The sequence below is a fragment of the Tachysurus fulvidraco genome, chromosome 1 (assembly GCF_022655615.1).
Source record: "Tachysurus fulvidraco isolate hzauxx_2018 chromosome 1, HZAU_PFXX_2.0, whole genome shotgun sequence".
NCBI classification, from domain to species: Eukaryota; Metazoa; Chordata; class Actinopteri; order Siluriformes; family Bagridae; genus Tachysurus; species Tachysurus fulvidraco.
The window spans coordinates 27,558,229-27,585,875 of NC_062518.1; the positions used below are offsets into that span (position 1 = coordinate 27,558,229).

The 27,647-nt window shown below is 43.0% G+C and overlaps 2 protein-coding genes across 2 annotated transcripts; both read right to left on the reverse strand.

Annotated features, from left to right (window-relative positions):
- Positions 1-1,140: 1,140 nt before the first annotated feature.
- On the reverse strand, positions 1,141-6,093 carry atpsckmt (fATP synthase c subunit lysine N-methyltransferase). The gene is made up of 4 exons (XM_027169557.2): positions 5,703-6,093; positions 4,051-4,188; positions 2,128-2,178; positions 1,141-1,667 (listed from the first exon to the last, which is right to left on the reverse strand). The coding sequence occupies exons 1-4, from the start codon at positions 5,976-5,978 to the stop codon at positions 1,458-1,460; spliced, it is 675 nt and encodes a 224-aa protein (XP_027025358.1). The 5' UTR covers positions 5,979-6,093; the 3' UTR covers positions 1,141-1,457.
- Positions 6,094-7,132: 1,039 nt separating this feature from the next.
- On the reverse strand, positions 7,133-15,403 carry LOC113657564 (neuropilin and tolloid-like protein 1). Its single transcript, XM_047823045.1, has 9 exons — positions 15,237-15,403; positions 14,822-14,875; positions 14,600-14,734; positions 14,254-14,502; positions 10,915-10,956; positions 10,707-10,834; positions 9,819-10,047; positions 9,583-9,696; positions 7,133-8,117 (listed from the first exon to the last, which is right to left on the reverse strand). Exons 1-9 carry the CDS (start codon positions 15,259-15,261, stop codon positions 7,612-7,614), a joined length of 1,482 nt encoding a protein of 493 aa, XP_047679001.1. The 5' UTR covers positions 15,262-15,403; the 3' UTR covers positions 7,133-7,611.
- Between the last annotated feature and the right edge of the window lie 12,244 nt (positions 15,404-27,647).

Sequence of the window (27,647 nt, forward strand, 5' to 3'; positions counted from 1 at the left end):
TTTCGACTTCAAATATTTTTGTTCACAGAGGAAATATTTTAAAAAAATGCCAGAAATGTGAGTTACTGTTTTCATTTCTTATTTCTTATTTCATTTCTATTGCAATATTGTAGGGATGTGGTAGCCTAGTGGTTAAAGTGTTGGACTACTGACCGGAAGGTCATGGGTTCATATCCCAAATCCACTAAGCTGCCACTGCTGGGCCACTGAGCAAGGCCCTTAACCCTCAATTACTCAGTTGTATAAAATGAAATAAAAATGTAAGTCACTCTGGATAAAGGTGTCTGATAAATGCCAGAAATGTAAATATTTGCACTTCGAGCTATTATACTAAACATCTGGACAGCTGTGGTTGCATTACAGCAGCTTTCTGTCAAGACGCTTTGAGACAGTGTCAATTGTCTGAACACTGAAAACAGTTCCCAAAGAAGACAGCTCGATAAGGCATTGTGTGATGTCATGAAAAGACACAGACTTAATTAAAAGATTTCAATGTAAGAAACCTGAAAATTTAATTTAGGCAGCACAAGTCATATAAACAGTGAAATGTAGCTGGCAGTTACTGTTGGAATGCCACTTGTCCAGTCAATTTTGTCGACTGGAACTTTCCATTGTATAATACTGTGTCAGAGCCTGATTCTAAATATTTCATTGACATTGTTGGTACATCTGTATGTGATTGGATGTCAATTGTTCCAGCTTTGTGTTGCATATTCCTGCTGAATAGTCTTCTCTGACCTTTATCTTGTCAACAAGGTGTGTACACCTGCATGACTACAGCTCACAGGCACTTTATTAGACACCCTGTATGCTCATCTATGCAATTATTTAGTGTAATTATTTAATTATCATGTGGCAGCATTGATCTATTCATAGTTTCATTTATTGTTGTGGATGTCAAGTTCCTGTCACAGAAGATATAAACATCCATTGTCTCACCAACCTCTCTCGTTTTCTCTCATGTATCTTGAGTCATGTATTGAGTAGTATGTAGTATCAAGAATCCCTCTTTCCCAAATCTGAAAAACCTGGCTATACGCATTTACCTTGAAGTGTTACAGCACAGTAAGTAATTGAGAACTCCTTCCAAAATTGCAAAACCAAAACTCTATAAATGCTATAAATGTCCAGAAATGCATATTTTGTTGCACTTTTTTTACTGTACGATGTTTGTAATTTAAACCAGAATAAACAAGACATATAAGCAGTTAACGTAAAAACATTTTTTTTCCTTTAACTTTAATCTGATTACATCAGCGGTGTCCAATCTTATCCGGAAAGGGTCAGTATGGGTGCAGGTTTTCATTCCAACCAAGCAGAAGCCACAACAAAGTCTACTAAAAGCCAAGAACAACTGATTAAACAGGTGGAATCAGGTGTGGCTTCTGCTTGGTTGGAACGAAAACCTGCACCCACACCGGCGCTTTGTGGATAAGATTGGACATGGCTGGATTACATCATCGACAATTTTTGTCTTCACTGTTGTTCAGCAGCATTGTTGTTGTTGTTGTGGGAGATTTGAAAGTCTTGGCATCGTATACCCACACAGTGTCAATCCCCTCTCCAGTCACGTGATCGGGAGTCCACGTGGGGAAGGGAAAACGGCAGGCCACCACTCTGGCTGAGGACTGAAGCTCCCTCTGAAGCTTGGTTTCCAGCTGCTCCATCTGTGGGCCCACAATCACAATTACAGTCAGACTGTGATTATAACTGCAATCAATCCGACTCTTAGCTCCTGCTCACAGCAAGGCTACAATTCCTCAGTGCTCCAATTTCACAGTGGAAAGAAGTGTTTCGATCTGATCAGCTCCACACACAAAGGCATGACATCAGAAAGCAGTTGATTCTTTCCTGGCATGTATCTGACCACTGTATTTTGCTAAAAGAACAGGACTGACTATTATTTGTGATGCAAACTGCTCTGCTGTGTTGCCAATGTATGAACAAACAGAAACACAGACAGGTTTAAGATAACTGCTACATGTATACATTTCTTCATAGAGAATTTTAGAGAATAAGATTGAATAAGAGCTTAATCAATGCTGGATAATTATTTTTTTTGTCTCCTTTTCACTACAGCTAAAAGTGCCAAGTGATATCAATACTGAAGCATTTGTGTATTCTTACCATCTGTGGAACTCCAAATATGACAACATTAGAGTACTGTGAAAAGCTGACCTATGAGAGACAGAGACAATACATCAGAGTTTATGTTGTATTCAATATCTATAATAAATGTGAGGGTTAACATTATTAACATTATTAATGGTGCTTGCAAAGCAACATTCTTACTATTGTGCATACTCTTACTTACTCTTAAATTGACCGGCTCATTGAGGAGAGGTGTGCTATGACTTTTCTAAGTGATCCGAGTACTGGTACTTCTGGTACGAGTCTCAAAGTGGCCTTTTTTCCCATAGACTCCCATGATAAACTTTGGAGGTTTATAACTCGGCAAGCTTTTGAACTATCTACACCAAACTCGACCAGCTCCTTTAGGGTGATACACTGAACAAAGTTTTAAATTGGTGTACCGACTGACCTTTTGGTTGTGCCGCAGCCCCGCCCCCAATATAGGCAAAATCAAAAAACTTTTTACAACATGAGCACTATTCGGACGGGACTAGATTTACAGGGGGTCGTTAGAGAAATTTCAGTTTCACAGACGTACTTTGTGATTTTAATCCCATATGAATCTGCCATGTCTGTCTTTTTCTCACACGACCTGTGTAAAAATTCCAGAGCAAATGACCTACTGTTTTTCAGCAAACTCGGCGCTCCTCTGAGAAATCTAATCCCGTCTGAATGCGAATGTCTGTGATTGCCGAAAATGTTTTTTTTTTTTTTTGTTTGTTTGTTTGTTTTTACCAAAACGCGTTTTCTTGTCCGTTTTGTTCAACGTGAACTACCGTATTAACTCTAGCGCACCGGTATTCAGGTTTCTGCTTTCTGCACACCAATAATGGATGTAAATGTGTTTGTTACCCTGCGAAGAAATAATAAAAAAAAAAATCAACAAGAAGAGCCAAATCACGTAAATTGTTAAGACTGGCTACTGTAATATCAGTTTTAGGTATCAGTTTTTCATTTCTATAGTCAATTACATAACGTGAAAATTATATAAAAACGTATTTATTCCAGTGGGTTTATAAGAAGTTCTATATAAAACCATATGATGTAAAACATTTTTTACATTTGTTTTTTTTTATTATTTTTAATATTATAACGTGTATAACATTTTTAAACACTTAAGTTAGGATGTTTACATTTTAAAGTGCTTAAATGTAAATTGACTTAATTTCAAAATACATTTTAGCATATTTTATCGACCATACGCAATCCACGCATCCTGGACATGTGGTCTTGTGCAACGCCCACATGTAAAACACAGACACTCCTACCTCCGTAATAAACACAGACACTCCTACATCCGTAATAAACACAGACATGTTAGTCCCGTCCGAATCCATACATGAAATGACAGACGTCGGCTGAAAACTCTAACGACCCCCTGTAAATCTAGTCCCCATGTGACATATCAAAACACTCAGCAAGATGAGGGGAACTTGCCACGTGCAAGCACCATTCACATTTTCTTCAGGAAATGTACGTTCTAGTTAATAATCACAATCCAAAACAGTCTCGGAATCGTGAGTGCAATAAAAGGCAGCACGCAGCAGTGAATATTGTTTTTTGGCTCAAGGCATATTCATTATGCGATCATTACCTAAATAATATTTAATCACAAATGAGCTTTTGTGATTAAATATTATTTATACATCCAGAAATAGAAGTATGCCTCAGTCTGAAGTACTGATGTGCATCTGAACTCAGACATCATGTATTTAACCCATTTTATCTATTTCAAATGTATTGTGCATCAGTGAAAGCCAAGTCTAACTACGCCAAGGAAATGTACAACATAAAGGTCACATATAACAGGTCTATGTGTTTTCTAAGAATATGTGTCCATTCCAGCATTATAATTTTAATATCCAGAAAAAACGGCACAGTGAGACAGAAGTGTTCTGTTCTCATCCTTTGCTGTACCTTCCACAGGTCAGAGATATAAAAGGAGGTGTGGCGATGAACCCCTTGTCTCCATGCTTTATAGCGGGAGTACCATACCAACCACGGGTTCAGCTCAAAGCCGACAGACCTGAAACCCTCTCTCGCTGCAGCTATAACCTGTGACAGACAGAAAAGCAAGTAAGAGTATGAAAAAAAACATTTTGCAGCTACTAAGAGTCCCAATAAACTGGCATATCTGATGCAAAATGCTGAGGAACAGCTTTTTCCCTTATGCTGTAACCTTACTGAACTCCAACCTGTATATCTTTATATCCATAGCATATTCATCTGTTCATACTGTAATCATACTATAAATACTGTACATCTTGCACTTGCTGCTTATTGCACTTCTGGTTAGATGCCAAACTGTATTTCTTTGCCTTGTACATGTGTAATGGCAATAAACCTGCATCTAATCTAATCTTACATTAAGAGGTAATTTCAATCACTAAACCTGTTGTTGTGGACTAGGTGCTGCTTTAAGACTTATCCATCCTCTGCCTCTTACTCTATCCACTAGATGTACATCTGACATCACTATAAAACTACATAATACACATATACTTAGAATGGCATGTGAAACCTTTCACTTATACTGAAATGACGGTCATCCCATGATGATGACACCTTGTCCTCTGCTTAGTAAGGAACAGCCAATAGTATTTCAGAATCAGACCCTGTTTATTGGCCAGGGATGTTACACCTACAAGGAATTTGCACATGCAACAAAAATGTAAGAGAATACAAAAAACATGCCAAGGATGAATAAAACAGAGATATAAAAGAATATTGACACGTTTAACAGATTTATATGATGTTAAACGGTGGACGGTAGAGCATATTTAACCCGATACTTAACAAGAACAAAGTTTGATATGAGTACAGTGTGTATTGCACCAGGTCTAGTGAAGAACATTTCAATAATAAAAACACCCATGCAGGTGTCTCTGTCATCAAAGCCCTAAAACAATCATGTAGTTACAAGAATGAAGGACTAACAGTGAAGGACTAATAGTGTCCTACTATGCTTGTAAGTGACTAACTGCAGCTTGGTGTTAGAGTGTGTGCTGCCCTGTGATGATGAGATATAGTCCTGCCTCAAAGCGGGTATGTTTTAAATAAAAACAAAACACCCAAAATCAATTCACTTTCATATTTCAAAACTTCTGCTTTTATATAGCTTCAATGCTGCAGTCCAATTCAAATACATGTTTACACGTGCAATAGGTTTATTTCAAGGGTAATACAGGGTATTTTCATCATTTGGCACTGTATATTACAGTATAATATCATAGGGCTGGGAGTCAAGAGTAATATTAAAATTGCACCATATAAATTCACACAAACGTCTCAAGATCCCCTGTTATTTAACTATAAATTCTGACTGTGTACCAAATTATGTTTTTGTTACCAAAAATGTACCAAATTAATATTGCTCGATCTGTTGAGCTTCTGTCCTGTCATGTATTTGACTTTATATAATGGAGAAAATGTTGGCATAGAACCGAGTCTTCGAATCGACTCTAATCATTCTGAATCAGAATCGGAGTCGGAATCAGAGTCGGAGTCGACTCCACAATATTTTGAACCGAATGTTCGAAAGCATTGAAATTGATATCGACATGACTCACTATCCGACCGTCGCCACTTCCAATGTCTACAAGGGTCCCAGATCTTGACTGTAAAACCCTGAGAACGTTGTTGACCTGAGTGTTTGTAGCCGGAACGAACGGGAGACAGATTTTCCTCAGCGCCGGAGCAATAAAAGGTCCGGATATTGCGTACAAAGCGACCAAAGAGCCTCCGAGTGCACAAGTGGCAATGACCCCTACACGCTTTTTAACGCTACTGCCGCTAGTTTCGCCCTGAACTGCTATCTTTTCAAACTCTACTCCTAAACCAGACATCTCAGCTTCAGTCGGGCTTCTAAATTGCTTCTTAAAGTGCACTAAGTGAGATGTTATTGTCTGATGTAGTGCACCTACACAGGCAACAGAAACCTAAAATGTGTTCGGCTGAATACCTTCCCATGTGCTACAGCGAAGCTTAATATCAGTTCTGCATTGACTGAGGAAACGGTCGTTATACATTTAAATAAGAAAAACAAAGAAAAATAAAGGACAGATTAGCTTTCGTGTTTATTCTACATGTGATGTGTTGGTTATTTTGATTCCAATTATATTTGTATGTGTTTATTTTTATTTACAAAAGAATGCCTTTTTTAATAACCAAATTAATAAGTAGTTACTCTTCTCGACCACACGGTGGCACCAAACCTCACCGGATAAATCTTTTTTGTTTACAAAGTTGTTGTTTACATTTATTGTTTACTCTGCAGCAATGCTTTAAAGTCATCAAGTGGACGGAACTTGTTTTTGTTAATGTTTTATTGTGTAGTATATAGAAACAAATAACACTATTGTTAATGTTTTATATATTAAGTGTAGATCTTTTCTGCCTATTCAAGCAGATTTTACTGTTTTGATGTGAAGACAAATGACTTTTGATCTAAACTTTATTCCACTGTGAATGTGTCCTGAATCCAGGCATCACTCATGATGACTAAGGGTTGTCCAAGGAAATCATTTCGATTTGTTTAAGCGGGAACACTTGAACCATGTGACCTTGACCTAGAAAAATCTTGAAGATGGTGGATAGAGCAGAGTAATATGATGATCACGTTACGACTTAAAATTCTGTTTCATTTAAATACACAAAGGCCCATATAATTTGCTATAAGTAAGATATGAAGAATAAAAATGTCATATAAAATATAATTTGTGATTCAAATGTAGATTCAAAGTGTTCACGCACAGTATTCTTCACTTAAAAAATAAACATAGTTAACCAAGATAAGTTTAATATTTTGATACTAAATTTATAAATCAAGTTTTCAAACAGTTATCAGCTAGTTATTTTGTTTATTTGTGAGAATCGAATGCATACAAGAAATCAACAGTTGTTTTTTTATTATTATCTATTTATCTATTTTTGAATTCTGGTTAGAAATGATACAACTTTCTGAGCAAAATCAAAGCAACAGTGATCTGTGTGGAAAGGGTCTAGTGTGTGTGAAGGGAAAATGTATAAGTGTGTGTTTGGCCAAAACGTGTTCCTTTAAAGGTACAGACAAAAGCAAATAAAAACAAAGGCATAAAAAATATGGTATTAACAGACCCATAATAGAGAAAACATAATAAACACAAATAACTAAAACAAGTATCAACCAGTATCACTGTTTTAATTTACAACCACAAGTGAAGAACAAAACAAATGATAAACAAAAATCGCAATAGCAGAGATTAAGAACTTAAAGCAGAATAATTATCTAGTTTGGTATATCATAGTATTTCTTCATGTTGATAAAGAACACATTAAATGATTTAACAACATTTCAATGTTGTTAAATCATTAAATGATTTAACAACATTTCAATATTAGTTTTAAAGGTCTTTTTCTAATAGACTTAAGTAAAATAAATCTCCATTCTACCATGGAGTCAGTCTTCTATAGTCTATCTGGGATCATCTCAGAAAGAAATCATTGCACATGGACTGAACACTCGTGTCCATTGACACTCCTCCATTCTTGCTCCTCCATGTTCTCATCCTCCAGCTCATCGTCTAGCTCACATAGCTCAGAGTCCTCGAGCGAGTGGCTGTGCTTCATCACCACGATGCTCCTGGATGGGTTGCTGGTTGTCTCAGAGAGGACACTCAGGTTCAGGTCAGTACGGCTGCCATTGGATGCCTGAGAGCCACAATGATGCGCATGAACACACTTGGAGGAGGAGCGACGAAGCCCAGGGAACTCCTCAGCAGACGCCATGCTCCTCAATGCGCACAGCTCATAATGTGGTGGCTCCAGAGGCTCAGGCAGCAGTGCAGGGTCAAATTCGTCCGGTCTCACCAGGTACTTCCTGCGCGGTTGTTTGATTTGGATGATGATTGATGCCGTGAGCAGAACAAGAACCACACTACAGGTCAACCCGATTATGGTCATGTTAGTGTGGTCCATGTTGTCCAAGATGGTGGCTTTCCTTTTCTCTGCACAGGAAAAATATGAAGATATTATCAACCAAAGTTGTGTAATGAAGGAGTCCACAAGCCAATCAAGCAGGAATCGAAACCATGTGGCATTTTCCCAACAGGAGGGGTGTATTTCTGTTGTTGAATGTATTTGATCAAAAGACATGGATACTGTAAATAGTTGTTTGTTTGAAGGGGAAAGAATCGTTTATAGTGGGAGTAAAAACCCTACCAGGCAGCATTAAAAGAAGATGATCTATTATCACCACGATCCTGAAAAATGACATGAAATTCCTGACGCTGTGAACATTTAAGCAAGGCCATCAGATTAGTTTCAACACAGATTCCTTCCAAACTATCATTTTTATTTTAGTTTTGTCAATGATTCTCTGCTTTGAGCGCAATTTTTGACCAAGTAATATCACTCCCGTTTACAGTTGTGGGTAATGTTAGTTGATGTTAGTAGTCCAATGATTTGAATGAAGCCATTTAGTCAAAGGTGTTACTTATATACCTTATATACCAAAATAATTCAGTGCTTTGTACAATATATATTCACCAGAACATTACTAAATTATATTATTCATCTCCCAAATCCCAGAGTGATATTTTGTCCTGGAATAACATGAAAATATAAAATACAATTAATGGATGAATGCGTCTTTGTCCAATTACTGACTAGTAGATGCTCTGACTTCACCAAGAAATAGTGATCCTTGGATTGGGTCACCGAATGTCAGTTGACTTGATAAATCTACTGTACACATTTATTTTGCCCGTATTATACTCAGTAGTTGTTTCTTATTTACAGTATATCTATAACCATTATTGGTGGAATTTTGCTAAATCTCTTCATGATATAATGTGTTAAGGTTTATGAATGTAGACTGATCTTAGTCAAAAGGCATCAAAAATAAATGAAAATTAAATTTCATCAGGTTTTAACAGTGTGTCTGTGCTTGGAAAAAAAACCCCTCATCAACATTGAGAACTCACATTCATTCATTCATTCATTCATTCATTCATTCATTCATTTAATACCGCTTATCTGAAATTCTCGGGTCACGGGGAGCCTGTGCCTATCTCAGGCGTCATCGGGCATCAAGGCAGGATACACACTGCATGGAGTGCCAACCCATTGCAGGGCACACACACACGCACTCTCATTCACTCAAGCAATCACACACTACGGACAATTTTCCAGAGATGCCAATCAACCTACCATGCATGTCTTTGGACCGAGGGAGGAAACTGGAGTACCCGGAGGAAACCCCCGAGGCACGGGGAGAACATGTAAACTCCACACACACAAGGTGGAGGCGGGAATCGAACCCCCAACCCTGGAGGTGTGAGGCAAACGTGCTAACCACTAAGCCACTGTGGCCCCCCTCACATACATTCATCTCAGACAAATAGATATTATATTCATGATATTACTATATTTTCTATTATGACTACTTTATAACCTAAAGATGTAGAATACCTTTGCAGCCATTCTCATCCCAGGGATAGACACAGTTCTGGATGCCATTGCACACTAGTGTGTGGTTAATGCACATGTTGCTGTGGCAGAAAAATGTATCTTCCTCACATGGAGCTGTGGAACAAATAAGACAGGATGACTGTCTTGTGTTATGGCAACATTTATATATCCTTATGCTGAAGAGCAAAAAGTGTAGCTCTTGAGATTAGAGCAAATCAGAAAAAGGACAAGCTCACGCTCTCGGAAGGTGGTGAAAAGGATACGGAAGCGACTTTTGCGGCTACCCTCGTCAGCCCACATGCGGATGACGCCTACGGACGTGAGCAGCATGACATCGTTGGCCACCGTGCTGCAAAATTTATTCTTCAGGTGCTCGACTGAGCTGCTGCCGTCATACACCGCCACGAAGTTGCGCTTGCACTCGTTTGAGTTCTGCATCTCGTACTCCAGAAAGCGCAGATAGATCTGTAAGATATACATTATATTCCCAGAGTTACTCATGCTTTAAACTAGTTATCCATCCATCCTTTATCATTATCTGTACCGCTCATTTAATTCATACACACTACATACAATATCGAGATGGACTGGGGAGCAAAATCGAAGTACCTGAGGGAAACCTCTGAAGCAGGGGGAGAACATACTGCTTACAGACTCACACACATGGAGGAGGCAGGACCCTAACCGCCAACCCCTGAAGGTTTGTGGCAAATTTGTGCCCGTTAAATTAGTATATGTTGTGGAAGCAGGGACGTTGTCGAGCACTGATTTATGAATGTAGTGCGAGAGATGTGAGGATCATACACCTGTGCTGAATAAAAATAAAGCCTGTTTTCTGTTGCAATGATCTGCTTCAAGGATAAAAATGAGAGTGACTACCTAGGATAAGATGAGAGGAAGCTAAAAGTCTTGTGTCTGCATGCAAGAATGTTGCTGAAATGCAGACATAAAATCGACTGTCAACAGTTTTATTATTACTATCTGTTGCTCTGTGTACACAGAGTGTGTACAAAGTTAACAGATCTAACAGTTTAACAGATCTAACAGTGTAACAGTTTGTGTACACAGTTAACAGATCTAAACTTGGAAGTCTGTGAGTATTATTTGAGGCAAGATATGATTACCTTTGAGCCAGGTGGTCCTTGAATGAACCATTTGCAGTCCACAGCCTCCGTTTTCAGAGCTTCGCCCTCCTTCTCCACCATAGCAGACTCTATGATGCCCTCAGGCCCACTCATCTCAAACTCACACGCTGTAATAAACTCAGCATCACAAATCCATTCACTGATGAGTTATAACTATGTAGTGCTCACTAAATAATCCTGAACTTACCTGGCAGTGTTAGAGGAGTTTCAACATCTTTAAACTCAGGATCTGGAAAGACAGAAGTGGGTTTAGTTTAAGTCACTATGCTACAATTACTAAAGAAAGATCATATATTCTATTAAAATGTACTATTGTGCTATTTTTAGTAAATACAGCTGAATGTCTTTTAGGAAACCACTACTATGTAATGTCTTGGCCCCATGAGCTCAATCGGTTGTATCTGGTATTAATGCAGTCCCAAGAGAAACATCCCATCATCCCATAGATTCCCATTTTCGGAGAAAACCAATTTTAACAAACAAAACATTATTGTTGTTCAAGAAAGTAGTAGTTGTGGTGAGTTTTCCAAGATATTTGGAACCACCAAGTTTTGTGTGGCAGTTTTTTGCCAGTTGAATGGAATTGCAGAGAAAGATTTTTATTAATAATGCTGCGAGGAACAAACTGGAAGGCAGAACAAAGCAAAAATTAAAGGTCTTTTTTCCATCAAGTGAGAACACAAACTGAACGAATACTCAGCAGTGTATAAGTGCAGTGAATGTGTTTATACAGCATGAGTTCTCATACAGTGCAGGTGTTCATGATCAGAGAATTGGTTGACTGTTGTGTGTTGCAGTCCATAGTGTTCAAGGTTGTATGCTAAGGTGCTCGGTGTCGATTTCGACGTTGCCATAACAACCAAACAACTGTGCAAATATAAAGCTCTAAAGTATTATTTATCACAAAGTCATACATTCACACTGTTTTCACCAAACTTTGAAAAAACTCTCCTGTCCCAGTTCCTGTCCCAGTAAAATCACCTACATTCTCGTTCATGGTTCACTGTTCCATGGATTAAAGAAGGAAAAATTAGGTCCTGTTGCCTCACAATCATGTTAAATAATCCTCCTATCATACAGATTATGTTTCCCTGCTCTAGAAGAAGTATACTTGGAGTAATAAAATAAAAGATTTCAGTGTGTGTCCTTCATTTATATCTGTTTTTTATATCTAGGTCTTTGCAGGATTAAAGTTCAAATAATGGTCATGTATGTTACAAATATACACATATATCCATACAGAATCATTCTGACTAATCCTCTCATGGTTTCTTATCTTTACAGCAGCTTGACACGGATTATTCTGTGTGCAGGACTGGGATCAGGGTTATATTTACCAAAAACCAAGCGTTTCAGGGCTATCGTTAGCGGCTAGTGTTAGCAAAACACAAGTATCCACTATGTGTATAGTTAAAGCGTTTTCAATAAGTAAATTTATCATTCACTTATCATACAATTGTAACTGTAAATTGTATGGAATATGCATATGATGTTTCTAATTAGAGCACATTGTTTGTGCAGCTCTAGTTTTAGCAATTGCAAGAACGTTAATGATACTGATAGGCTCATATCAGGATTTAGGAATATTAAGACAAAGGTAATGCTCAGGGCTTATTAGGTTCTGTCAGAGGTTCTCATCTGAATTCGACCCAAACAGCAAAAACATCAGAGCAGACAGCTTTGCCTCAGTATGCACATCATACTGTAGTGTGTATATCACTAATTGTAAACTTGTACACTTGCTAATTCTACAGTAATCTAACAGGAGTGCTGTATTTCTTGCAGCAAATAAATGTTCTACACTACACTGTTGCAGCACTAAATGTTCTACACTACATTCTGCGTTCATTCGTTCGTTGAAAGACGACAGTTGGTGTACTGATATACAATACAGAGTGACTCTTAAAACTCCTCATAGAATCCAAAGTGGATAAAAGCACACATCTGTAGGCAGAGAGAGGGGGCAGAATGTACTCTCCCAAAGACAAGCTTTCATTAAAAGGGATAAGCGATAAAACACTACCCTCCATCCCCTCACGTAGGAATTACGGGTCTGGATTAACTCAACCAAAACACACAGCGCCCAGATGACTCATGATATATATTTGTATTTTCTTGTAGCTTCTAAATACATGTATTAAAAAAATATTCTTCCATTATAAAGGTATCATACTAGGAAAATTGTTACCATAGCAAAGTTATAATAGATAACCAGCATGAAGATTTATCTCTGAAATTTTTATCTCTGTGTCTTTATGGCGTTTTTGTTGATAGCAGATGAATGGATTTGAGATGCAGATGGTGAGGGAGGATCTGCAGGCTGAAATTTCTTGTTGATGAATGACTAGACTGGTCTGAGATGACTATAAGTCTCTAGTAAGAGATTTCAGTTTTTAAACTTTAGTCTATAATTAAAGTCCCGAAAAGGAACAAGTGATTTATTTTTTATTCCAGACTGAGCCTGTGGCCCATAATAGCCTCAGATTCTTATTCTTGGCTGACAGGAGTGGAACACGATCCTTGTTGAGATGCTTTTCTGTTCATCACAGTAAAAAAATATTATTTGAGTTACTATATCCTTCCTGGCAGCTTGAACATATCTGTCCAATTTCCTCCAACCTCTCATATCAACAAGTCATTTCAAGTCAAATCAAGAAGCTTTTTATTGTCATTTCAACCATATATAGCTGTTGCTACATAAACAAAGACATATATATGGACATACTGTAGTAAGTTAGTCCTAGATACTGTACATCTGTGCAACCTGGTGCAATCAGGACAAGACAAACAAGACAGACAAGACAGTGCAGGACAAAAGACAGTGCAAAGAACAAATACAAGACTATACTCAAAATACAGCACAATACACCAAAGATCATCATGGTGCACATGCGTTTTGAATGTACGGATCGATATATGTTCCAATAGAAAGACACATTTCCATTGTAACCTATATCGGTCCATACATTCAAAACGCATATGCACCATGGTGATCTTGTTTCCTATGCAAAGGCTGAGAAAAAGAAAAAGAAAAATACATCTCCCTTTTCTAATGCCAAATTGTTTGGTCTTGATTTAGTTGCTCTGTCTGGATTCTGAGATACAGCTGAGCTGGACATTTTGCTGAAACTTTCCTGTAAACTCTGGGTAATGACATTTGGAAAACACCTGCTGTATCAAACACATTTGTACAAAAGAAACTTCTGAAAACACTTCAAATGAGCTGCTAGTTTGTGCTGGAGGCTCTTAACCCTCTCTGCTTTACGAGCTCTGTATCATGACTGACCCTGTGCGCAGACCCCAACTTCCTAGCTAGTTAGAATATGCTAAGGAATGATTTTTTTTAAGGTGTAGAAGCCAATGGTGTATGTCAACTGAGGTAACTTGTTATTGAAGGTATATCCTTCTTGATGCTGTCCTGTGATGACTCAAACCACTAGATTTACTAGAGTCAGGTTCTTTGTTGGGTTTGTAAACATTAGGCACCTTTGTATGCCCGTGGCTTACTTCAGAACTCTTTCCTTACCTTGAGTGAAATTGTATCTTGCTGAAAACCCAGTTGCCTCAAGTTCACTGTCTGCAACAAATTTAATCCAAAGGTATCTCCCGCTGGACCTAACATACATCGGGCTCTGCTGCCCACAGTATCGACCGATAATGGGTGAAGTGCTGAATGGGCCATCTCGAACTTCGATGTAGTCAAACTTGCACTCCCAAGATGGCTCTATGGCGTACTGTTCATCAAAATACACGTCGATGCACTGTCTTGGAGACGCTATGGAGCACAATGATAGATAAGATAAAGAAGCAGAAATATACAGAGCCTGAAAGTCACAGGTGCAAATATCACCGCCTCAAATTTACACACTGACCTTCTATTATATATGTGCATTCTCTATCAGGAGGATATTTCTTAGGATAATTAGGAGAAGTGAAGGAACCTCCATCAGGGTCTTTAACCCATGAACCACACAGACCCACTGGCATCACCCCAGAGTTGTTTTTGACTGAAATACAAGTTATTAAGATATCGTTAAAAAAAAAAGTGAGTAAAAAACCTTTTTTAATAAAGAATGGAGATTGATACTCATCACCTGTAGTCTTCACTGATCCCGATTGTGTGCCAGAAAACCCAAGGTTAAGAAAAGCTGCAAAAATGAAGCAAATCAAGAATATTTTTGTCATGTTTGATAACATAAAACAATAAAGCAGACAAAGACGTTTTATCTTTTAGTTTTGTAACTGTGATGTACAATATAATGTATGTTATTGAAATAAAAAATAAAGCATAAATAGGCTTTAGCATAAGACCAGAAAAGCAACGTTAATAAAAAAAAATTAATATTCAATAGGTTTTACTTCTACACAGAAAAACCCCAGCAGTGCTGATAGAAGTCCAGCTTGTGGCTTTGCTGTATATTGTAAATGCATTAATCTCCAGACATTCTGCCTTTAGTATACTTTTCTCCCAGTAATGAATGTGAGCCTGGTTGCAGCCAAGCAACTCACCGAGCAGCAGAGTTCTCTGAATCATTCTTCACCACCAGATGCACTAACTTGAAAGTTCTTTTAATTCAAGCATCAAAAGGTTTATTGGAATCCTAAATCGAATTGCAGCACGTCCATGTCATTATTTTCTCTCACACTCTTTCTGCAATTTGGCAACACTGCCTGCCTAATCCTCATCTCTCTCAGAGTGGATTAAGCGCTTCTGGTCAGATTCAACAGAATTTAGAAAATAAAATACCTAGAATCATTTCAAAGTATTTCTATTTCGGATTTTTCTTTTTAAAAGAAGGCCAACTAACATTGTAATATAAATATAATTTCTGAATTCAGAAATAACATCAACAACAACAACAACAACAACAACAATAATAATAATAATAATAATAATAATAATAATAATAATTGTTAATAATAATGTTATTTAATAATAATGTTATTTATTATTACATTTTATTTTCAGATTTCTGGATTAAATGCATCTATATTAAACATTTCTTCTCTTAGAATGTAGTAAAAAAAGTAAAAAATTCAAGCAACTTGTCATGTCTGTTTATTGGTTATTATAATGTACATTATACATTAAGCAGGTTCTCTCTGTACCTTGGGGGTTTCCTCCAGGTACTTCAGGTCCATTCAGTCCAAATTCATGTGTTGTATGCTGATTGGTTTCTCTAAATTTCCAGAAGCGTGAGAAATGGGGGTGTGATTGTACCCTGCAATAGACTGACGTCCTCGTAGGGTGTACATTGCCTTGTACCCTGGGTCTGGAATAGGCTCCAGGTTCTCTGCAACCCAGCAGCATAAACGGTATAGAGAATGGATGGATGGATGGATGGATGGATGGATGAATGGATGGATGATACATTCATTTTTAGACCTACAAGAAAAAACACACTTGACTACTTTAAACCACATTTCAAAAATACTTTTCTCAAAAGAAGACCTGCATTTATATCAGATTTCACATTTTCTATCCTTTCCATAATTATATTACAGAAGAATTTCCTAAATGTTAAGTAAACAATTCATTCATTCATTCATTTTCTACCGCTTAGCCGAACTTCTCGGGTCATGGGGAGCCTGCACCTATCTCAGGCGTCATCGGGCTACACCCTGGATGGAGTGCCAACCCATCGCAGGGCACACACACACTCTCATTCACTCACACACTCACACACTACGGACAATTTTCCAGAGATGCCAATCGACCTACCATGCATGTCTTTGGACCGGGGGAGGAAACCGGAGTACCTGGAGGAAACCCCCGAGGCACGGGGAGAACATACAAACTCCACACACACAAGGTGGAGGTGGGAATCGAACCCCCAACCCTGGAGGTGTGAGGCAAACGTGCTAACCACTAAGCCACCGTGCCCCCCTTGTAATCAATTCTTAAAGATTTAAAAATATATATATTTATATAATAAAGCATTGATTTTTTCTCTAAGTATTATCCTTCTATTTAGTCTATATTCAATGTTGATAAAAGTGTTATGTATGAACAACATTGTAATTGGTAAATATTTAATTAAAGGGAAACTTTTTAAATAAATGTCATTTTTAAATCAGTAATCAAGTGATAAAGATGAATTTTCTTATACACCAGTGACCATTTTATTAGATGCACAGTTCTCTTTCATCATCTCGTGTTCGAGATCCACCTATGGGAAGGACATCCGTTCCAGCCCTCTACAGAAGCATCCAATTGCACCAAGTCTGGCTTGACAGACAGGAGCGCGTGCCAAAGGCAGGTAGGGTAACACTCCTTACCCGCGTGCATAATGCACCTGCATGCACTACCTTTCCTCAGTTAACATTCAACCCACACTCGCGCCCCCCTTTTTTTTCTGTAGGCTGCCCGCCTGCTTTTTTGCCTTTTTTTTCTATGGCGCTTTCTAAAGCGGCACCGGCTACTCCCGTGGACAACCTATCACTAGCCTGCCCGGCCACAAGGGATTCCCATCCCTTCTGCGTTGTCTGCACGGGTCTCAAGCATGCGCAAGATGCTATTGACCTCCCGGAGAACTGTAGCCATTGCCTAGCGCTCCCAAATAAGCTCCTCCGTCACAGGCTCAAATGGCCACTTCCCAGTGTCAACTTTGAGCTGTCTGACTCGGAGGGGAAAAAAGGCAACGCCGCTGCGCACCTGGGGGCCTCCCGCAGTGCGACTTCCTCTGACTGGGCCGACATGTGCCCTTCCCGGTTTGAGGATTTGCTATCGGCCGACGACAGTTTCCTCAAAGGCCCGACAGGCTCCGGGGATGAGGTCGAGGCGAGCCTTCTTGATGGCTCGGATGACGAGGAAGCCATCCAGTCTTCCGTGGTCCCTCAGGCTCCCTCTGCCCAACCTCTATCAGGACTGTTGGAGCTTTGTGAATGCGCTGCCGTGTGGCTCGACATCAAATGAACGGCTCTCCTGAATGCTTCGGATCAGGAGAGAGATGTATATGATGGTAAGCTTCTGGGGCCTCCTTCTGGCCCGAGAAAGCAGCTCCTGCCCTTCCTCTCTACATGTGCGAAACACATGAGATATTGCTGGGGAGATCCGCTTGATCTGAAACATGGTCTCACGGGGCTTGAGGTAGAGGATATGGGGGTCTGGGCATTCGCGATCCCCCGTGATCGAGCCTTCCATCGCCAGACACCTTAACCCCTCTCAGGATGGGCTGCTCGACCCCACCTAAGCCCGTCCTCTCGGGCAAGATGGATCGCTTCTCCAAGTCTATCAGTGAAACAGATGAGGGTGCTGGGAAGGAGAACCCAAACGCAGGCCAGGGTCCAAAAAAAAGAGAATTTATTAACATAAAGGATAGTAATAAATGTCTATATATGAAAACATAAATGCACAGAATGTAACCAGGCAAAGTCTTGGGCTGAAAAAAATAATCCAATCAGAAACGGGCAGTAATCCACACAGGAAAAAGGGTAATCCGAAATGTCAATAACCGGAGCGCAAAAAACGGAACCAAAACAACTGGCAGCAGAGAAAACTCACGTAAGGAATGACAGGGAAAAAAGGTTATCCGGGACGGGAAAATCCCCACGGAAATAGAAAACGTGAGGCACAGATAACACTCAGACCGGAGGCTGGCAGGAGTGACTCAACAAGCGACGTAGTGACGAGAGATCATCTGGCGAGAATCTAGCATGAACGGCGTGCACCAGTGCACAGGCCTGGACAGGTTTCAGCCTGGAAACGTGAAAGGTGGGGTGGATGCGAAACACTCTGGGCAGCTTGAGCCGGACCGCAGCTGGATTGATAACCTTAGATATAGGGAACGGTCCAATGAAACGGGGAGCCAGCTTCCTGCATGCAATCTTCAACAGGAGGTCTTTGGTGGAAAGCCACACCCGTTGCCCGACACGGTAAGGAGGAGCGGGGCGGCGTCTGCGGTTGGCCCAGCGAGCATAACTCCGGGAAGATCTCAGCAAGGCGAGGCGGGCTCTTCTCCAGACTCGACGACAGCGCCTCACGAGGGCCAAGGCTGAGGGAACTGAGGCTTCTAGCTCCTGTGTGGAGAATAATGGGGGCTGATAGCCATAGGCAGCCTGAAAAGGGGAAAGACCCGTGGCAGCAGTAGGCAGAGAGTTATGGGCATACTCGACCCAAACAAGGTTGGAGGCCCAAGACGAATGATCCTCGGCACAGAGGAGACGGAGCCCCGTCTCCAGCTCCTGGTTGAGCCGTTCCGTCTGCCCATTGGACTGGGGGTGAAACCCAGAGGAGAGGCTAATGGAGACGCCTAAGAGCTGGCAGAATTCCTTCCAAAAATTGGAGGTGAACTGGGGTCCCCTGTGCGAGACTATATTCCGGGGAATGCCATGGAGCCGGAAAACGTGTTGGAGGAGGAGCAACGCCGTTTCCTTGGCTGAAGGGAGTTTGGTCAGGGGGACAAAATGGACGAGCTTGGAAAAGCGATAGACCACAGAGAGGATAGCGGAGTAGCCATCAGAAAGAGGGAGGCCGGTAACGAAATCAAGTGAGATGTGGGACCAAGGTCTGCAAGGGATCGGCAGGGGCCGCAGGAGGCCGGCAGGGCGAGATCGAGAGCTCTTGTGTTGCGCACATACTGGGCAGGCAGTGACAAATTCCCGTGCGTCATGTCTGAGCGAAGGCCACCAGAAACGACGCTGGAGAACCGATAGGGTCCGAGGGAAACCGGGATGACAGAAAAGCCGAGAGTTGTGACACCACTGAAGAACTTGGGAACGGAGCTGGTCAGGGACATAAAGTTTGCCTTCAGGACAGTCAGTAGGGACCGGCAGGTTAGACACGGCTTGCTGAACCCTTCTCTCTATCCCGAGTCGAAGCGCCCGAACAGTGACAGAGGGGGGAAGAATGTGTTCAGCAACGGCCTCGACGGGATCGGGGGAGAACTGACGAGAGAGAGCATCTGGCTTCCCATTCTTCGTTCCCGGCCGATAAGACAGCACAAAGTTAAACCTGCCGAAAAAGAGTGCCCAACGAGCCTGCCGGGGTTTCAGTCTCTTGGCAGTCCGGAGATATTCAAGATTCTTATGGTCAGTCCAGACCAGAAACGGTAGTTCCGCACCCTCCAGCCAGTGCCGCCATTCCTCCAAGGCGAGTTTGACTGCCAGTAGCTCACGTTCGCTGATAGTGTAGTTACGTTCAGATGAGGAGAGACGGCGTAAAAAGAAAGCACACGGGTGAAGTTTATTGTCCTTGACGTCCCTTTGAGACAAAACGGCCCCAACTCCGGTATCAGATGCATCAACCTCAACCACAAATTGTCGCGTGGAATCCGGCAAGGAGAGGATGGGGGCAGAGGTAAAAAGCTGCTTCAGCTTCTTGAAGGCTTGCTCGGCTTGAGGCCCCCAAGAATAAGGTTGAAGAGGAGAAGTGAGCTGGTGCAAGGGTGCAGCAACCGAGCTGTAACCCCGGATGAATCGCCGATAGAAATTAGCGAATCCGAAGAACTGCTGGAGCTGCTTACGTGTTCCAGGGCAGGGCCAGTCCCGAACAGCCTTGATTCTGTCAGGATCCATCCGAACACTCCCTGCTGCCAGAATGAAACCCAAGAAGGTGGTTTTCGTGACATGGAAATCACATTTCTCAGCCTTGACATATAACTGGTTCTGCAAAAGCCTCTGGAGCACTGCACGGACGTGATGGATGTGTTCCTCAGGTGTGTGGGAAAAAATGAGGATGTCGTCCAAGTAAACAAACACAAATAGGTTTAACATGTCCCGTAAAACGTCGTTAACCAGTGCTTGGAATACTGCTGGGGCATTGGTGAGGCCAAACGGCATCACCCGGTACTCGTAATGGCCAGTGGGAGTGTTGAATGCGGTCTTCCATTCGTCGCCCTCACGGATGCGGACTAGGTGATAGGCGTTCCAAAGGTCCAGCTTGGAGAAAATGGTGGCCCCCTGAAGGAGCTCAAAAGCGGAGGCCATGAGAGGCAACGGGTAGCGATTTTTAATGGTGATGGCGTTCAGACCCCGATAGTCAATACAGGGTCGTAGAGTCCCATCCTTCTTCTCCACAAAGAAAAAACCTGCACCGGCTGGGGATGAAGACGGGCGGATAATGCCTGACTCCAAGGACTCCTGTATATACTGGGTCATGGCTTCCCTTTCAGGCTTGGATAGGTGGTACAGGCGCCCGGGGGGGTGGGGCGGGGCAGTGCCTGGCAGGAGGTCGATAGCACAGTCATAAGGTCTGTGTGGTGGTAGGGAAGTGGCACAAGCTCTACTGAACACTTGTCCCAGATCATGGTATTCAGCAGGCACCAGAGAGAGATCGGGGGGCAGGTCATCCTTGACTGATAACGAGCGGGGTGCCAAGGTGGTCAGGCAATGAGCCTGGCAGTAGATCCCCCAACCAAGGACCCGGCCGCTGGACCAATCCAGGTGAGGGTTATGTTTCTGCAGCCAAGGTAATCCAAACATGACTGGTGCATGGGGCGAAGGGATAACGAGGAAGGAGATCCACTCCATGTGTTCCTTGGTGACGGACACCAGCAGGGGCTTGGTGCGGTAGCGAGCTCGGTGAAGGATATGGCCATCCAGGGCCCGTACCTGGAAACTAGCGGGTAGAGGTTCAGTCTCGATCTCCAGCTGACGCACTAACTCCTCATCAAGGAACTCCGCGTCAGCCCAGAGTCAACGAAGACCGCTAGATCATGTTCTTGGCTCTTGATCTGGAAACGGGCTCGGAGAAGTGGCTTGGGGGAGGCTAAACACCAGAGGCTCGCCGCGGGCTCCTCCGTCAACGGCGAGCCCTGTCTTTTGCTGGGCATGCGTAGGCAAAGTGTCCTGCCTTGCCACAGTAGAGACAGAGGTTGTGGGCCCGGCACCGCTCCTTTTCTGCTGCGGACAGGAGACGCCGTCCTATCTCCATGGGCTGGGGAGGTGGAGGCGAGTGTGATCTGTAAGACTCCGAGCGGGTCTTGACATATGGGTTTCTGGGAGGCCCATATAACCTGTCTGGTTCGACAGGGGGCTTGGCATTCGGGGTTCTGGGAGGCCAGGAACGGGTTGGGCGTCCCTCCTCTCTTCGTTCCTGGATACGGCGATCGATCCTGGTTGCCAGACAAACCAGGTCGTCAAGCTCTCAAGGGAGTTCTCGGGCCGCGAGTTCATCCTTCACCTGGGGGGACAAGCCGCGGTAGAACGCGTCGTAGAGCGCCGTGGGGTTCCAGCCACTGTCCCCAGCTGCCATGCGGAAATCCACAGCATACTCAGCCACTGAGCGGGACCCCTGAGATGATTCGAACAAAGCTCGAGTGGCGTCCATCTTAGGCAGAGTGGAGTCGAAAACCTTGCGCAGCTCAGCCGAAAAGGCATCGAACGAGAAGCAGATGACTGACTGACGTTCCCACTCTGCTGTTGCCCAGATCTTGGCCTTCCCAGATAACAAAGAGATAACGTACGCTACCTTGGACCGATCCGAAGGGAAGGAGGAAGGTTGGAGCTCGAAGATCACTGAGCACTGCATCAAAAATGCACGGCAAAGTCCCGCCTCACCAGAAAAACGCTCGGGATGGGGCAGGTGTGGCTCCGAATGGGGTTTATGTTATGTTCGACCACGGGTTGGGGGGGCTGGGCAGGTGGCCTCGTAAAGGGCGAGGAGGCCTGTGTCGTGGCGAGCATGCTCATGCGCCGAATGAGCTCATTGGTGGATGCGGCTATCTCCTTGAGTTGGCGCTCATGCGCAGCGGAGGATTTGGACAAGGAGTCGAGCTGGGACTGCATCTCCTGAGATCCTGCTGGGTTCATTATTGGCCAGATGATACTATCAGTGAAACAGATGAGGGTGCTGGGAAGGAGAACCCAAACGCAGGCCAGGGTCCAAAAAAAGAGAATTTATTAACATAAAGGATAGTAATAAATGTCTATATATGAAAACATAAATGCACAGAATGTAACCAGGCAAAGTCTTGGGCTGAAAAAAATAATCCAATCAGAAACGGGCAGTAATCCACACAGGAAAAAGGGTAATCCGAAATGTCAATAACCGGAGCGCAAAAAACGGAACCAAAACAACCGGCAGCAGAGAAAACTCACGTAAGGAATGACAGGGAAAGAAGGTAATCCGAGACGGGAAAATCCACACGGAAATAGAAAACGCGAGGCACAGATAACACTCAGACCGGAGGCTGGCAGGAGTGACTCAACAAGCGACGTAGTGACGAGAGATCATCTGGCGAGAATCTAGCATGAACGGCGTGCTTAAATAGCAGTGCCGAGTATAAAAGTCATGCGACAGGGAATGACGTCACCAGAGTGCGCCGTGAAGGTGAGCTTCGGATGAGTGCGCTGACAAAGTCGATTCATCAGGCTTCATATAAAGCCTCGGCTCTTTCTATCCGAGCTCTCAATGTCTCCTCGCTGTTGTCCACGTATCAGGCTGAACTCCTGCTTGATTTGGGTCAACAACTGGAGAATGGGTCACCATCGCCTGATCTCTGGAAGGAGATCGTCACAGTCAATGACCTCGTTCTCCGCAATGCCCTCAGGGTGGGGGACAAAAGAAAGGATGTTGTGAAGTAGGGGGGATGGGCCTCAGTCTGAACCGGATGCTGTTTGATAACAATGCAAGCTATTGATCTTAGACGTCTTGTCTTATTCTCACTTTCACATACAGCATCAGTTGTGGAAAATGCGAAACGTTATCGAACCGATCGAGAACTACAATCTACACACGCTACACACACTGGCAGGACCAACAAACCCCGTGAGAAACCACAGGCTCAGCAGAGTGAGCCCCCCCCCCACTAGGCCCTGGGGTAAGATGTCCTCCCAACCCCGCTCCTTCTGTTCCGAACTGAAAGCAGCCGACCTGATGTTCGGCCACAGGGGGTCTTCGATGCCCGGTCATGGGTGGCCAGCCCTCTGGAAACCTGTTCTACCCTCCAGGTTCGCCCGTACAATAGACGGAGGTTCTCTTTTGGCGAGGTCAGCCCCCCTTGCAGGTGAGGGTCATTCTTTGTTCCGCACAGGCTTCACTGTTCCCCGTGTCATCCAGAGTGCGTTCTCCTGTTCCAGTGGGAAAGGACGTGAGATTGACTGCAGAAGCAGTGTCACCAAACACCCCCCCTTCACACTCCTCTCACAAATACAACTTCAGAATGTTAACACACGGCTCTCTCATACGTTCGATAAAGCAGAACGATTGGTTTTGCTCGATCGATCTGAGCGATGCTTTTTTCCACATATGTTTCGCCTACCAAGGCATATGTTACGAATTCACGGTCCTTCTGTTCGGGCTTGCACTGAGTCCGAGGATGTTCTGTCTGTGTGCAGAGGCGGGGCTTGCGCCGCTGAGAACAGCGGGTCTCAGGATCCTGACTTACATAGACGACTGGCTTATTATAGCCGATTCGAGAGAGAAAGTGATTCAAAACATTGCCCGTGTGCTCTCACACATCGCTGCGCTCGCTTTCAGAATCAATGTGAAAAAGAGCAATTTCACTCCCGCTCAGGAGGTCATATTCTTGGGTTTGGAGCTGAATTCCTTCACAATACGTGTTCGACTGTCACGGAAGCGCGTTTCTTCATTCCTGAACTGTCTCTCCCGGTTCAGGGAAGGAGCACGGATACAGTATCGCACATGTCTCAGATTACAGGGTCTTATGGCTTCGGCTGTCCATGTCTTGCCTCTAGGTCTTCTGAGAATGAGGGCTTTCATGAAGTGGATTTTGTCCCTTCATCTCAGCCTGTTGCGCGATCTTTGCCGCTATGTCACGGTGACGCGCGTGTGCATGGCCGCGCTGCGCCACTGGAGAGCTGCGGAGTTTTACGTGCATGGAACCCCTCTCAGGGCGATCGTGCTGAGGAAAGTGGTAACGACAGATGCCTACTAGACAGGGTGGGGAGCCACACAAGAGGGCAGATCAGTGAATGGTGTGTGGCCGAACTCACTTCATTCAGCCCATATAAATTACTTGGAGCTCCTCACTGTGTTGGAAGCTCAAAAGCATTTCTTGCCCCGCCTGCGGGGACTTCATGTGCTGGTGCGCTGCAACAATACGAGAGCTGTAGCACATATCAACCTTCAAGGCGGCATGCGCTTGGGCTCTGTTTGGGGGAGTTCCCTTGCAGGACATTTGTGCTGCTGCGTGCTGGTCCTCTCCGCACACCTTTGTTAGGCACTACCGGCTTGTTGTTACCCATACCACGGTGGGTCATGCGGTCTTAAGTCTTTTCCTAACATGCATGTTACCACATGTCATGTTTCTCTTTGGCTGGATTTTTTACCCCACGCAGTATGTTATGTCTGTTGCTTTGTGACATGCCAAGCATCACCTTTTTGGCCGTCCTTTGGCTTACAGGGCCTCGCTGTGAGTGTATTGGGCAACCGGGGAGTTGTCTATATCTCCCATAGGTGGATCTCAAACAGATGATCTCAAACAGATGATCAAAGAGAACAATAGGTTACTTTCGTAACCCCGGTTCTCTAAAACATCGAATGGAGAGATCCACCAAGTTTGCCCCGCTTGCTGCACGAGAAGCGAATATGCTCAATGAGGAAAGGTAGAGCGTGCAGGGGCATTATGCAATCGGGTAAGGGGCGTTACCTTACCTGCCTTTGGCACGCGCTCCTGTCTGTCAAGCCAGACTTGATGCAGTTGGATGCTTCTGTAGCGGTCAGGAACGGATGCCCTTCCCGTAGGTGGATCTCTCCACTCACTGTTTCAAAGAACCGGGGTTACAAAAGTAACCTATTGTTATCTGATCAGTTATGCACAACATCATGCAGATTTAGGGCAAAAGGGCTTCAGATAATTATCACATCAAACTTCAGAACAGGATATAATCAGATTCTATAAACAGAGTCTCTTGGGTTTACGGAGAATAGTGTGAACAACAAAAACCATCCAGTGAGGTGGAATAAGGAGGAAGGCTACAGTAACTCAAATTAAGATGATATAACAAGATGGCGTCACAGATGGCTGCCTTGGCTTGACTCTCTCTAGTACTTTCTTTCTTTTTGTTTACTTTCTGTGTGTTTGGTTACCCTACCGTGATAACTTACACTAGAGAAGAACTGCTTAACATCGGGCAGTTCACTCCAGACAACCTTTCACCAGTTTTCATAAACCAGGATAGTTTTTTTGGAAATCTTAGTTGCATGAGCAGCTGCAGTGGATAATTTCTCTCGGTCTTCCACTTACACCGTGCGAATCGCGTAATGGAGCTATCGGGTAAAGTGAAAGGTGGCTGAATCTGTTTCTACATTAATGAAAGTTGGTGTACAGATGTCACAGTGCTGAATAAATACTGCAGCCCAAACCTGGAATCAATGTTCATTAACTGTACAACGTTTTATTCACCGCGGGAATTCTCCTCATTCATTCTGACCAGAGTTTACATCCCACCGCAGGCCAACGTGAGTGATGCACTGCAAAACCTGGCAAACCAAATATCTGGCTTGGAGCAAAATAATCTGGATTCTCTTTTTATTATTCTTGGAGACTTTAACAGGGCAAAACTAACACTCGAACTTCCTAAATACAGACAGCATATAAATTGTCCCACAATGAAGAACAATACACTGGACCATTGCTACACAATTCTTAAGGATGTATATCACTCTGTACCCAGGGCAGCCTTTGGGCACTCTGATCACTGTCTGATCACCAGCTTCCTGACAGACAGGAAACAACAGGTGAAACTGGGAGGTGTCACCTCCAGCATTCGGTCAATCAGCACTGGCGCTCCACAGGGATGTGTCCTCTCCCCACTGCTATTCTCCCTCTACACTAATGACTGCACTTCAAGTGACCAAACTGTTAACCTCCTGAAATTTGCAGATGATACTACGCTCATCAGGCTCATCCAAGATGGCGATGAGTCTGCATACCGGCAGGAGGTGAAGCGGGTGGTGCTATGGTGCAGTCAGAACAGTCTGGAGCTAAACACCCTCAAAACTGTGGAGATGATAATGGACTTTAGGAAAGACCCCTCAACACTCCCCTCACAATATCTAACAGCCCGGTGTCATCTGTGGAGGCCTTCAAATTTCTGGGCACTACCATTTCCCAAGACCTGAAATGGGAGTGCAACATAAGTGCCATCATCAAAAAGGCCCAGCAGAGGATGTACTTTCTACGCCAATTAAGCAAGTATGGTCTGCCACAGGAGCTGTTCATGCTGTTCTACACTGCAGTCATTGAATCTGTCCTGTGCACATACATCACCATCTGGTTTGGTGCAGCAACTAAACAGGACAGAAACAGACTGCAACGCACAGTAAAAACAGCAGAAAAAATAATTGGTGCCCCCCCTGCCCACTCTCCAGGACTTGTACGACACAAGAACCAGAAACCAGGCAGGAAAAATCACCACTGACCCCTCGCACCCTGGACACAACTTCTTTCAGGTCCTCCCTTCTGGCAGGCGCTACAGAACTCTGCTTACTAAAACTGCCAGACACAGGAACAGTTTCTTTCCCCAGGCAATCACCCTAATCAACAACTCACCATAATTATATTTACTGCTTTTTATCATAGGTACTGCATTATCAGAACTGTCAGTCATCACATCATCTGTATATTACACACAACTGCTGCTGTATATTGTACAAAAGCATAATATTGCATCAGTCATATTCTTTATTAATATTTTATACATTTTATTAATTCTATATTCATATTTTATACTCATTCTATCTATATTGTTTCCCATCGTCTGCATTTTTTTCTTGTATAGATTGTATAGTATTGTGTTATTTATGTCTGTACTTGAGAGTCAAAAACTGCTGGAACAAAATTCCTAGTGCGTGTCAACAAACTTGGCCAATAAATCTGATTCTGATTCTGATTACCGTTCATTACATCTATGGTGAGAAGAAAATCACCTCAGATTGCATCATCTCATATCAATGGACCTTGAGGTGAATGGAAGTTTTTCAGAAAGGACAAGAATCTGTGGCTGTATTAGGCA